The 13,682-nt window shown below is 38.0% G+C and overlaps 1 protein-coding gene across 1 annotated transcript in view; it reads right to left on the bottom strand.

Annotated features, from left to right (window-relative positions):
• LOC107702116 (cingulin-like 1) overlaps positions 1-13,682 on the bottom strand; it is a 30,157-nt gene that overhangs the window by 4,733 nt on the left and 11,742 nt on the right. The window contains exons 9-14 of the mRNA XM_016504349.1: positions 5,889-6,095; positions 5,471-5,575; positions 4,411-4,563; positions 4,010-4,180; positions 1,195-1,353; positions 989-1,078 (exon numbers count right to left, since the gene is read on the bottom strand). Of these exons, the coding sequence (XP_016359835.1) occupies positions 989-1,078; positions 1,195-1,353; positions 4,010-4,180; positions 4,411-4,563; positions 5,471-5,575; positions 5,889-6,095 (885 nt within the window). The remainder of the gene's footprint in view (positions 1-988; positions 1,079-1,194; positions 1,354-4,009; positions 4,181-4,410; positions 4,564-5,470; positions 5,576-5,888; positions 6,096-13,682) is intronic.

The following is a 13,682-nucleotide window of genomic DNA, read 5'->3' as shown; positions in this document are numbered from 1 at the left end:
TGTGAAGAAAGTTTTAAAAGGTCCAAGTTCAAGAAGTCATAGGTCCAACCAAATGATGCATGATCCTAAAATGGCTTGCTTCAAAAAATAAACTGCACATATAAGTTTGTCTTGCTTCCATAAAAAAAGTCTGAGCTTGTAGAAACCAGACCTTGTTTCTCAGGAAACATGTATCATCTGTGCCTGAGTTTGCAACATGTTTCCTTTACTGGGATTATCTTGCTTACTTTAGAGTCAGCTTTGCCACTGGCCGGCTTGAGGTGCCTGGCCACTTGCATATTTTGGCCGAAGTGGAGCTTTAGAGAAAGCTCTTAATTGATGCCTGAAATTCGGACAGGCACTCTTTCACCAAGAGGCAGGCTGCCAAAGATAACGATTATGCAAGCTCCTCTTACAATGCACTCCCTCTCACACTCCATCTTTCTCTTGCTCTGGTGTGAATTAACTCTGAATCTCGAGTGCAACTTTAAAAAGAAGAACCCAACAGCTGATCAAGCATTCAAGTTCAATTCTGTCACTTGTATTTCACCAGGAATGAAAAAGTGTGTGTGGCTTAACAATATACACATGGAGAAAGACTAAAAATACAACATTTTGAGCGGCAGAGACATGATTTGAAAATTGTGCATTTCTTCAGTTCACTTTAATGTAAATTATATGTAAATTAATACAGACCCCAGTCAAATCAAAAGGGCTTACGATTAAATGTTTTACATTAGTTTGTATGAATTTTATTATAAACTAATATTTTAACCATTTAAATGGGCAAGTTGGGCGAGATAATGAGGAAAATGTACATATACATGAAAACTTCATCAATACTATTTAAAAAGCATCCCAGGAAGCACCTCTTGAAAAGAGACATCTGGGATATGCCCGGTCTAAAAAAAATCTAAAATTTAAGATAGAATTGTTCACTGCAAAATGTTAATGATTTAACTATTCATTATGGTAAAAAATGAGTAACAATGTGTCAAGAGGATCTCACTTGTTCTCTTCCTCTGTCTATTCTCTCCAACAGCAAGTCTCCATTCTGTCTCTCCTCCTCCAGCTCCATCTGCACTGCAGACAGACGGTCCTGTTGACAGATGAACGCACTTTGTACATTAGAACAAATTTACATTATAACATAGTCAACAGTTCAAGAAACATTTGATGACGTAAAAAGAAGACATGTCTCTATTAGTGCTGCACCTCCAAGAGTTTGACTTGTCTGGTTTTGTCGTTTGAATGGGCTTTGGTCTCGGTCTCGACCTCTAGTTCAAAAACCTTCTGCTCCAGGTCCTTCACTCTCTGCAGCGCTTCATCTCTGTCTTTCTGACACTGCCGCAGATCCTCCTGCACACGAGCCAGCTGAAACACACACAGTCACATTTTAGTCTGAGAACTCTTTTACATCCAGACGGATGGCTGGGAACAGGCCTAAGACTAAATATTTTTCACATTTTCAGCACTGATTTTAGGAGAAAACCTTCAGAATTCTGTAGTGGATTTTGATTTGGTAAAAATGGGTAAAACAGATCAGACAGTATTATACTCTTATTGGTATCTGAAAGCATAATTAAATGAACCAATAAACATACAGAAGTGGTGAAAAGATTCATATTCAAAAGATTGTTTGTTTAAAGATTTTTGAAAGCAGTCTCTTATGCTCACCAAGGCAACATTTATTTGATTAAAAAATGCAGTAAAAACAGTACTATTATGAAATATTATTACAATTTAAAGTAACTATTTTCTATATGGGTATATTTTAAAATGTAATTTATTGCTGTGATGGTAAAGCTGAATTTTCAGCAGCCATTACTCCCGTCTTCAGTGTCACATGATCTTTCAGAAATCATTCTAATATGATTTGCTGCTCAAGAAACAATGCTGAAAACAGCTGTGTTGCTTAATATTTTTGTGGAAACCACATTACAATATATATATACTATATCACACTGTATATGTATGTATGTGTATACATACATACATACATACATATATATATATATATATATATACTTACAAAAAACCGTCCAAAAGTTTGGAGTACGTGATGAGTGATTTATAATATAATACTTTATATATCCTGCAACCCTACAGAGGAAAAGCGGTGTGATATATGAATATTTTCATAATTTTATATATAATTTAAAACATCTGCAATTGAATTTTGTCCTTTAAACATCATTACCATTTAATTTGTACCATGATATTCATGCTGTGCTACATGTGTGAAATTAATCTCTCTCCTGAACATGATTTGTACATTTTGCTGTCCAGTTCCTGCAGTTACATTTTCGGCCACAAGATGCTGCCTTTGTCAAGAGTGACCTCCTAAACGCATGTGAAATATACACTTCAACATGAAACAAATGATTTTGAGATTTACATGTATTTTTTTAAAAAGAAACTGGGTAATAAATATTCAGTAAAGAAGGATAAAATGTGTTAATGTGTGCACTGCATGTAAGAAGCATACAGCTTTAATGGGTGTGATTTGGTTTTATAGCAGAGGTGTATCGCTCCAGAGGAAACAGCTGTGAGATTGAGGTCATGCTCTGTATGAAGAGAATGTGTTTGAGAGGAGAACATGTGTAAGATGGAATTCTGGGAGGATGAGGTGTCAGTAGGTCATCGCTCAGACCCAACACTCCCCACAGGAACACAGCATCCTTCTCTTCCTTCACACACAGCTGTGCAGCGGAGGACGTCTCACTGTTGCATCTCTTCTTTTTGCGGTTTGTTTTTCTTTTAATTTTTCTTCCTGACACTCATGAACAGATATTTCACAGGCAGCAGTGCAGAATTACAGTCAGTCAGTGAGCCTTGAAAGCGGGCCAGATTACACTCTTGTTCTCAGCTCACAAAGTGTTAATGAGATTGGGGGGATGGGTCCCGTCCCCACTGTTCCACAGGACCTCATTCACAGGGCTGACCAATAATGCCTGATTCCCATATCAAACAATAACATTCTTCAAATGCCACAGTGCTGACAGGGTTAAAGCGCATAACAGCAGAGGTCAAAGGTTAGTCCCACTTGGGGTTGTTGAGTATATAAACTGAAGGGTTGGATAGGGACTGCGAATAAGAGCTGAAGTGATTGAAAAATCTGATCTGCCAAAAGAATGTCGGCCGATGATTAATGGTGGCGAGGAACATTCCAGAGGTTTATTTAACACTGAGAGAGCTGATATGGTGGTGTTCATCTCCACAGAGAAAGAGATCAACTGAATAACATGGAAGTTATGCAAATTAATGTTTAACGTGGCATTTGGCGGAGTTTACATTGAAAAACATCTCTAGCCAACTGTTATGCTTCTTCAGAAACACGTAGTACATCTTTTTAAGAAATGCAAGCTTCACTTTGGCTAGGTACACTTCCCATGTTTACATGATTTTTTTTGTGCTGTTGGATAAATAAAGCATGAACTCGGAGGATAAGGGCTTAAACACTGACAGGCTTCTCTGTGTTTCACTTTCAAATGTTTACCTCAGATGATCCTACCAATGAAATGTATTCCAAGTCAAACAAACTGCATAATGGAACTTTTTTGGACAGTTACAATGGTAACACCACAGTTTGGACATATTTATGTATTTTGTAGCACTAAGTATCAAAGGGTACATGCCTGTTCATACCAAGGCCGAGAACTATAATGATAATTATACAAATTTTAAAAATAATTTTAACTCTATGAAAATAGGGAAGTCCACACCACAACTATAACGGCGCACAGAGACAGTATTGTTGGAATCACTTTCAAAACATTTTTTTACAAATAAAAACAATGACAGCCAATCAGAATTTACCCGACTTTTAAGAGTGCATGCATTTAAAGCGGTAGACAAAATAACTGCAGCGTGTGCTTAATAAACAGAATATTAAAACTGCTTAATAAAGCAGTTGCAGCTCAGACCAGCTGGTTCTTAGTCTATTTCAGGATTTAGAAATGATTTGTTTTGTTTTCAGGTTGGCGATTTTCATAACATTTTGTTGATATAACGGCCCTCCTCCACCCACCTCCTCCTGAAGGGTCTTGGCGGTATGATGTGACTTCTCCAGCTCCAGACCTCCCTCTCTCAGCTGTTTCTGCAGCTCTGCCATTTCCCTCCGGTTCTTCTCCTTGTACATGTCTATCTGCTCTTGCAGCTCCTGAGTTGAGCTCTGAGATGCCTCCACTATCTCATACATCTATACAGACAGAAAGAGATATTGAAAAACCAGTAGGACAGAGGAAAAAAAAACTTGCCAATTCTTCAGACATTTATCGGCTTCAGCCCAGGTTTCAGTGACACAAATCACGCTAGTTAACCAGCTCAGGTTGTGCTCCTCAGTGAATTCAAAAGCATGTACTGAAAGCAACTTACTAATAAGCTTATTAAGACCTTTACATGATTAAAAAAAAAGCACATTATTCTCACCTCCCGTTGCAGTTTCTCCACAGTCCGGTCCAGCAGCCTCCTCTCATCTTCAATCTCATTCTTGGTGTTTTTAAACTGTTCTTTCTGACTCCTCTCATCCTTTAGTCGCTCCTGCAGCTCATGGTGCTCTTGGGTCATTTTGGTCAAGCTTCTCTGGATGGGAAAGTATCATTTAACACCGTAAAATTGACGTCCTTTAGGACAATTATTAAAATAGTAAAGCTTCTTTGAGTGATTTAAGACGTGTGACTTAAATGAAACATCATATACATATCTGAATCTGTAAAAAAAAAAGACATTATTATTCAGGAATTTGACTGTTTAATTTAGACTTCTACACTAATGTTCAAAAGTTAAGGTCAGAAAGATTTTTTGAAAGAAATAAATACTTTTATTCTTCAAGGATACATTAAAGTGACAGTAAAGACTATTACATTGTTATGAAAATATCATTTTATTTCAAATACAGGTGCATCTCAATAAATTAGAATGTCATCTTCCCCATGATCGTGTAGCCTAGTGAACCAAACTGAGAGACCATTTTGAAGGCTCAGGAAACCTTTGCAGGTGTTTTGAGTTGATTAGCTGATTGGCATGTCACCATATTCTAATTTGTTGAGATAGTGAATTGGTGGGTTTTTGTTAAATGTGAGCCAAAATCATCACAATTAAAAGAACCAAAGACTTAAACTACTTCAGTCTGTGTGCACTGAATTGATTTAATACACAAGTTTCACAATTTGAGTTGAATTACTGAAATAAATGAACTTTTCCACGACATTCTAATTTATTGAGATGCACCTGTAAATGCTGTTCTTTTCAACTTTCTATTAATCTAAGAATACTTAATGTATAGTGGTTTCCTCAAAAATATTAAGCAGCAAAACTGTTTTCAACATTGATAACACTAAGAAATGTTTCTGGAGCAGCAAATTAGCATATTAGAATGATGACACAGAGACCCCAAACACAAAACAAGCAACAAATCAATAATAACTCAACCAAACATGATTTTTTGCTATTTTAGCTACAGCTCAAACTTGGGTTTCCCAGCTCTCACCTGCACATCCTCTAGGCGACTGCCAAGAGCCCGGTTTGCACGGGTCATTTCCTCTTCCTGTTCCCTGACCTCAGCAAGAGACTCCTCCAACTGCCTTTTCTCTTTCTAGTCACAAATAAACACAGTACAGATGTTTTACATCTCTGTGTCTGCATTTCTAGACACAGATTAAGCCATTCCCCAGAGTTAATGGGGATTCAGAGCTGGGATTCAGAGCTGATGGACCTCAAGACAGGACAATCTTAATCTTCGTCTGGGGAAACTGCCTCATGTTGATGTAATCATTAGAAAGTAATAAAAAACGAAGTGGAAGAAAATCTCAGCACATGAGAAGTTCATGTGACGTTTGCCTTGGGGTTGTGAGTATAAATGTAAGTGTATTTCTTTTTCACACAATCAAAGAGCGGGCTGAAGGTACCTCCAGACGGACAGCTCGCTCCCCCAGCCTGCTCTCCTGCAGCTTGGCTTCATCAATGATGCGGTTGAGTTTGGCAACCTCATTCTCCAGCTCCTGTGCCCTCTTGCGCAGTCTCTCCACCTCCTGAGACAGACGGCCTGCCTGGCCCTCGGATGCCTTCCGTGCCGCCTCCACTTCCTCCTTTTCCTTACTGGCTGTAACATTGTTCTAGAAAGAGAGGACAAAACAGAAAAACACAATGTTACATAAAATTACAGTTATCTTGAAAACCCACATAGCTTCAGGCTCCAAAATGAACACCAAATTCAGGCAAAACTTATGCAGCCCAACACTGGTTCCCAATGAATTGTAAGAGCAACAGACCTATTCTCAAGAAAATGTAATTTAGGTTTATTTAGATTCTGGGGTCATTAAAATTTTTGTAAAGTTTTTGAAAGAGTTTTTATGCTCACCGAGGCTGCATTTATTTGATCAAAAATACAGAAAAACAGTAATATTGTGAAATATAATTACAATTTTAAATAACCTTTTCAATATTAATTTTAATTTATCTCTGTAATTGCAAAGCTGAATTTTCAGCAGCCATTACTTCAGTTTTCAGTGTCACATGATGCTTCAGAATACTGATTTGGTGCTCAAGAAACATTTCTTATTATTATCAGCTTGAAATTAAAACATTTGTGCTGGTTCATATTCAGGATCTATTTTTTTCTCAATTCTTTGATAATTTGAGTGTTCAAAATAACAGAATATATTGCCCAACTCAATCCGAGCAGCTGAGTCCTTAGCCATCTTCAAGAATCGGCTAAAACACATCTCTTGCATCTTTATTTGACCCTCTAATTCTAGCACTCTCTATTCTAATTCTACTCTTTAAAAAAAAAAAAAAAGACTTGAAAAAGACTCTTTTTAGACTTGCACTCTATTAATTTACTAACTACTTGTTTTCTTTAAAAAAAACTAACACTAACTTCTCTATTCTTTTTATATTCTATTTGTTTTCTTTTTATTTATTAAACAATTAACAAAAAGCAAAAAAGGCCTCTAACACTAGCTTGCTCTATTCTTTTTCTATTCTATCGGTTTTCTTTTTATTCATTATATGATTTAAAAAAAACCTTGCTACGTGTACTGCGTTAGGCTAACTGAGACTTGTTATAGCACTTGTATATCATTGCTCTTTTGTTGATTTTGATGGCTTCCATTGTCCTCATTTGTAACTCGCTTTGGATAAAAGTGTCTGCTAAACGACTAAATGTAAATGTAATATTTGAAACAGAAATAGAAAAAAAGAAAACATATCACAAATCATGTTTCAGTCAGAGACAGAGACTGGCCCATCTCGTATAAGATGCAAGCAACACCTGCAATATTTTTTGTACTGTATAGTGCTATGTGTACTGCGTTAGGCTAACTGAGACTTGTTATAGCACTTGTATATCATTGCTCTTTTGTTGATTTTGATGGCTTCCATTGTCCTCATTTGTAACTCGCTTTGGATAAAAGTGTCTGCTAAACGACTAAATGTAAATGTAATATTTGAAACAGAAATAGAAAAAAAGAAAACATATCACAAATCATGTTTCAGTCAGAGACAGAGACTGGCCCATCTCGTATAAGATGCAAGCAACACCTGCAATATTTTTTGTACTCATATGACCCCTTTAAGCTACAAAAGTTATTTAGGTAAGAGCAGTGAGGGATTTTCTCTTTGTCTTTTGTTCATGGCCCCAAATATTGCAAGCTGTAGCGATACGCATATTGCGATATGTACATTTGCGACATTTCGATAATTTAGATAGATTGCACAGCCCTACTGTATAGGTTTCGTAATATGTAAGAAAAAGCATTAAATAACCCAACCGCCATGGGGCAAATATACTTATTTAACAAAATAATGCAAAATACAGCTTCGTTAGACAGTTATAAATATGTATATGTTGTCAGTTTACCTATTAGTGAATTTTTGAGTTGTAGAAGCTGGTTTAAAGTAAAAATTTAGACTGTAGTGCTGGAGTTGAAATACTCATCAATGAACTCCTACAACAATGTGTCTAATGGAAAAGTGAGTGTGGGACAACAGGCCTCTGACCTTTGACACCCCCTTAAATGATGTGGGCCAATATAAATGCAGTGAATCAGACCTGAATTGAACGTCCCTGTACGATTTAGCACCGTCCATTTAGAGTTAGCTAAGCATGTCTCCTTCAGTTTCTCAATGACTCAACCTGACACATTATACAGTTTCCTGATTCCTTAAGCCTTTTGACGAGTTACGGCTTCAGCAGCCATCTCAGAACGTGAGCAAATTCCTTAATTAGACTGTGCTCTGTTGGTGGCTGCCTCTTTGTCTGGTTTGGGCTTTCGCTCTGCCAGTATTAGAGCGCTCGTCGTTCTTCTTCACCAAGTTTTATGAATAAGCGAGACTGTCCTGTAGAGCTTCTGTACGTGTAAAATGCATTGTGTCATTCCAAACTCATTCTGCTATGGACAAGGACACCTAAAACAACACGTACAGAACTCCTTGTGAGGTTTTCAGCTAACAAACAGAGACAGCTGTCATGCACCGAAGGACTGTTTATCCTGTTGATGACAGCTCAAATATTACACACAACACGGATGGCCCCAGAACGGGACGAGCAGGTAGATCGTTTGCTATGCATGAGGGAATGTTGCCTAACTGGTTTAACCATCCACTGTGAGCAACTGTGGACAAAGACAATACTCGAATTATAGCTAAACAAAAAGCTACTACTGAGCAAAATTTGTTCTGTGCTGATAAATGCTAGCTGTAGTCGACATTGTATTTTCTACAAACTTTAAAATTCACAAAAGTAAATGCCTTAGATCAGGATTATAGGTTACAGGTAAGATCGTTTCTGAAATACCTGTGCCCTAATGGAGTGGAACTACAATTGCAAACCCTGTGATCAACGAACATCCGGACGACGACACACAACTTTGTGTGTGTGTGTGTGTGTGTGTGTGTGTTAATGTAAAGTCATTCCAAGCCTAACACAGCGGTGACTCATTAGCAGACTGGGGTGGATTTCTGTCAGTTCTGCTTTGAGTTCAAAGTCCTGAAGCCCCTTTTTGAATCGCTCTCCCTCTCAGCTGCCCTGACTGGTCAGTAATACCTTACTCATTAACCACAACACCACCCAAAATAACCACGTCGAACCGCCCCAAAACAAACCCAAACATCTGTTACGCCACACCACCACCCCTAAACTACAGCGGTGCCTCGCTATTATGTACCTAGCAAAAGACAACATACTCTACGCTTGCAAAACTACAGAAAATAGCAAAGGTTGACAAAGTTTAGTGAGGAATGACCTTTTAAAATTGTAAATGTCACCGCTTTTGTCTTCAGAAAAGCTGCGGCATCACATGACCCCGCTTATCATGATGGCTGTGTCCTTCAGAGAAGGTTACCATGGTTTAATTGTTGCAATATCCTTTTCCCTTTACTTGGAGTGAGGCATTTCACTGCTGATAAACTACAGGACACAGGGATGGTGCTGAGAAACTGTTGCACTGGGGAATCTGATGAAACTCTTGTTTGTATTTAACGAACATTCACACATTCTCTTTCCCTCCGTGCCCCAGTTCCCGCAGTCAGTTCTTTGACGAACAGAAAGGGTCAAGCGGAGCAATGTTGCTGTGCTTCTTTTCTTGACAGAGGCATTACAAAGGCTCAGAGAGATTTGAGAAAGCAGTGTGCTCTGAATGGTGCTCTAGCCTGCCTGGGCTGTTTATGTATAGTCGGGCATTAACCAGCATTGTGAGAGCATTCAAAAAGCTCAAGAATAACAATGGCAGGAGAATCACAATCAGTTCATGAACTCCTAACAAGGACACGGAGCGTCCTCATGCTTTGCACTGCTAAATCTTCACAGCACCGTTTATTGCCTAAACCATCAGAGAAACTAATAAACCTGCCTAAAGCCATCCCAAATTCCCCATGATTTTCTCCTTCACATGCATCACAGTTTTTCCAAAGAGCTAAACCTCTCTAATCCATTCAAAAATCACTCAGGTTTACATGTCAAATTTTTAATTTGAGGGGGTACAACATAATCTTAAAGCCATCCAGAAAGCCATACAAAATTTAATCACAGGTCAACCCTGACTGTCATCGTCACACCATTTACGTATATACTGCTCTGCAGGCAATGTAATTTCTCTTACACTAACAATTCATTTAAATACATATACTGTAATTATATATATATAAAATAGATAAATACATAAATATACATAAAAAATATTAAAAAAAAAAACAATAATATAAACCAATAATATTTAAAGACTTGCTAACTAAAAAAAAAACAGCTGGCTTTTTTCGTAGATTTAGGAAATTATCACTTATCACTAAGTTTTTCCCAATAAAACACATAATGACCTTCATAAATACATCACGTATCAAAATTGTTACAGCAAACCATAACTGTGTACAATGATTCATTGTCTTGTACCCACACAGATGCACTGATACATAACTTGTACCTCAGCATGTGTAAGCAGTGATTTCATCCACATTATATTCAGAATGTGCAAAATTACAGGAAATCCTGCTTTCCTCGCATCCAAAATTCAGCTCTGTTTTTACCTCAATGAAAACAACCAAGCTTGTGTTTTCACCGCGAGAGCCAAGACCAATTAGTCATCTATTCCTATGGTCAACTTTTCAATGTGACCTCTGTTTACATGCCAGGTGCTTTTCTCAATAAAACCTTGTGACTCGAAAGAGAGATAAGAATACACAACCACAGAAACATAAGCGACAGGTCATCCAAGGTACTTGAAACTTTATCAGCCAAGCACAAACTGTTCAGCCTTTGAATACCACAGCAACACCAAAGACTCAGGCTTCACTCCAGCTCCAAACAACACTGGGTCTGTTTCTGCATCCTGGTGGTATATGTTACAATAGCTTTGCTCCTAAACAAAGGGCACATAGACACAAATGTGCTGAAGCAGGACGAAATACTAAGGACGGGCGAGAGGTGCTCAAGGTGGAAATGAAAAAGCGCTGCTTGAAAAGCACTGGCTTCTTTCCAGCTGCATAAGACGCCTGTAATAACCTCCTCTCGTCCTTCAGCGAAGGAGAGAAGAAAACATTTTCTTTGGTTGAGGAAGGTATTGTTGATGGCTTGTAGGGTTTAAAGTGCACACAGATTTCAAATGCAGAGACGTCAAAAAGAGCAAATGAAATCTTGTGCAAGTCTTCCCCAAATGTTTTGACCAAGCACTTGTAGAGCTGTACCCTGTTCACAAAGTTTAAAACCATTGTTTTGGTGAAGCGATTATGTAGCAAGTAGGTGGCCTGGGACGCATTAGGAAATATTGCACTACAAATGGGATCACATGCGTTTCTGGTGATCAGATCCCAAAACTTTTTGGGATTTGCTTACACTCGCCCCATGTCTAAATATGCCTACTTCTCTACTGCCAAAACTACCCACAAAACCATAGAGATAAGTTGCTGTATTAATAAATAGTTGGAAACAGTGACGCGGCAGATGTCATGGGTCACATAACAATGCAAACTTGGCGGATATGGCATATCCAGATAATATCCCACAAGACTGCTGTTAAAACCAGGTGTAACCGGGGCTTCAGTTGTTTTCCTTTAGTTTCTCTGTACTTTTCATAATGTTTTCATGTTTTAACGTTCATTTGCTTCATTGTAAGCTACCAAAAGTTTGGGGTCAGTAGATTTTTTAAGCAATTATTACTTTTAGCAAAGATGCATTAAAATGATCAGATGACAGTAAATAAATTTATAATGATAACTATTTTGAATAAATCTTGAATGTGCTGAATGGAATAATTCAGCTTTGCCATTTCAGGAACAAGTTACATATTCAAATGGAAAACAGTTATTTTAACAATATATAGTTTTGCTGTATTTTATATAGATAAATGCAACCTTGGTGAGCATAAGAGACTTCTTTAAAAAACATTTTTAAAAAATCTTACTGACTCCAAACCTTTGAACCGTTGTGTAAATAAATAAAACAACTCCTTCACCTTGTAACTATGACTCTGGAACAGAAATGAGAAGCAGGTTGGGCAAATAACTTTCCCAGCCACCTCCTTTATAAAAGCCAAATTCAAAACACCCGTTATAAACACTTCAGACATACAGATGGTGTCATGAGACTGGGTGTGACTGTAACTTAAAGCGACTCATCACATGTTTTCTATACACAAAGACACATGCCACTACCATTACAGGTATAACTGCCATCATGTTCCACTCGCTCCCATCTTTAAAACCACTGCCAAGAAGTTTGGCCTCAATCGGAGCCTGGGCTAAATCCTTAGCTTTGTGCTTCTGTGTTTGATCTCATAAAGGCAGGAGCTCAGAGGGTCGGACCCCCTCTGCTGAGCTCATGGTGGGGGGTTTGTAGGGTTCCAGGACGCTACACTTCATGTGGCAGCAGGGGACTTTGGCTCCTCTGCGGGACAGTGAGAACAATGGCAGAGGAATCCAGGCCAGTGCTGGAGTGAGTTCAGCCTGTAGTGAGGACCCTGCCATGGCCTACTTACACGCAAAGTGTGCGTCACGCATGAGGGCCGCTGTTTTTATGTAGACTATGAACTGTCACAGTAATCTCTTACAATCATTGTCACTGTGCATCAAGACACTGTAAAGTTAGGCTGAAGGGTGAGACGTAGACGCACAATCTCTTTGAAGCTCTTTGCTTTCATATGGCTTTTCTTCACTGTTTTTGTTCTTTTTTTCCCCCAGTGTTGCACAGCCCTCTGTCCCTCTATCTCCTCCTACACTTCCCCTCTTCCCACTCAGGCATCCAGCTGAATCACCACAGAGCAGGCCGGAACAGTTTGCTATCATCACCTGAGGAAACACACCACGTCCTGTGAGACCGTCGGCTCCCCAAACAGCCCCAAGGAGACCGTAAGCGCTCTCTATCAGCCACAGCCCACAAAACAAACAAATACAGCACAGCAACGCCGCTGCACTCAAATACACCAAAGGCTACAGATCCTGATACCAGCCACCCATGCAAGATCTGTTTTGGATTTTCAGTGGTGCTTGACTAATATGAGTTGTTCATATGAGGGGCTGTAGGGTAGACCAGAGACAACCGAGACATTTTTTACATTTACCTTCATAACTTACACTTCACTTTAAAAAAAAATATTCAGCATGGACAGATTAAATTGATCAAAAGTGACAGTAAAACATTTTTTGTATATAATTTAAAAAAATCTCTACTTTAACTAAATGGTGTTCTTTTGAACTTTCAATTCATCAAATAATCCTGAATTTTTTTTTTATCACTGATACAAAACTATTTAGCAGCACAACTGTTTCATTGTTTCAACAATAATAAGAAATGTTTCTTGAGCACCAAAACGATTTTTAAAGGATTACGAGACGCTGAAGGCTGGAGCAATGAATGCTGAAAATTCAGCTTTGCCATCACAGGAATAAACAACATGTTAAAATATATTAAAATAGAAAATGTTTTAAAAATTCTATTAATTTGTTATAATATTTCACAATATTACATTTTTTACTGTATTTTGATCAAATACAGGTTTGAGGAGCATAAGAGACTTATTTCAAGAAGAAATTATTAACTTACTGTAATATTAACCCACTGTATCTCAAAAGATATGATACATGATATCATCAAATTGCTTTCATTTTACTTAGTTTTTGTTTCTGGTACCAATTCAGCAGTCAGGAATAATATGCGTTTAAAGTTGAAAATCAGCAATTGCTAATGAAAAGATTTTATATCTATAATCCATGGG

The sequence above is a fragment of the Sinocyclocheilus anshuiensis genome, unplaced genomic scaffold (genome assembly GCF_001515605.1).
Source record: "Sinocyclocheilus anshuiensis isolate Anshui unplaced genomic scaffold, SAMN03320099.WGS_v1.1 scaffold1941, whole genome shotgun sequence".
Taxonomy (NCBI): Eukaryota; Metazoa; Chordata; class Actinopteri; order Cypriniformes; family Cyprinidae; genus Sinocyclocheilus; species Sinocyclocheilus anshuiensis.
This window is presented reverse-complemented; position numbering and strand designations above follow the sequence as displayed.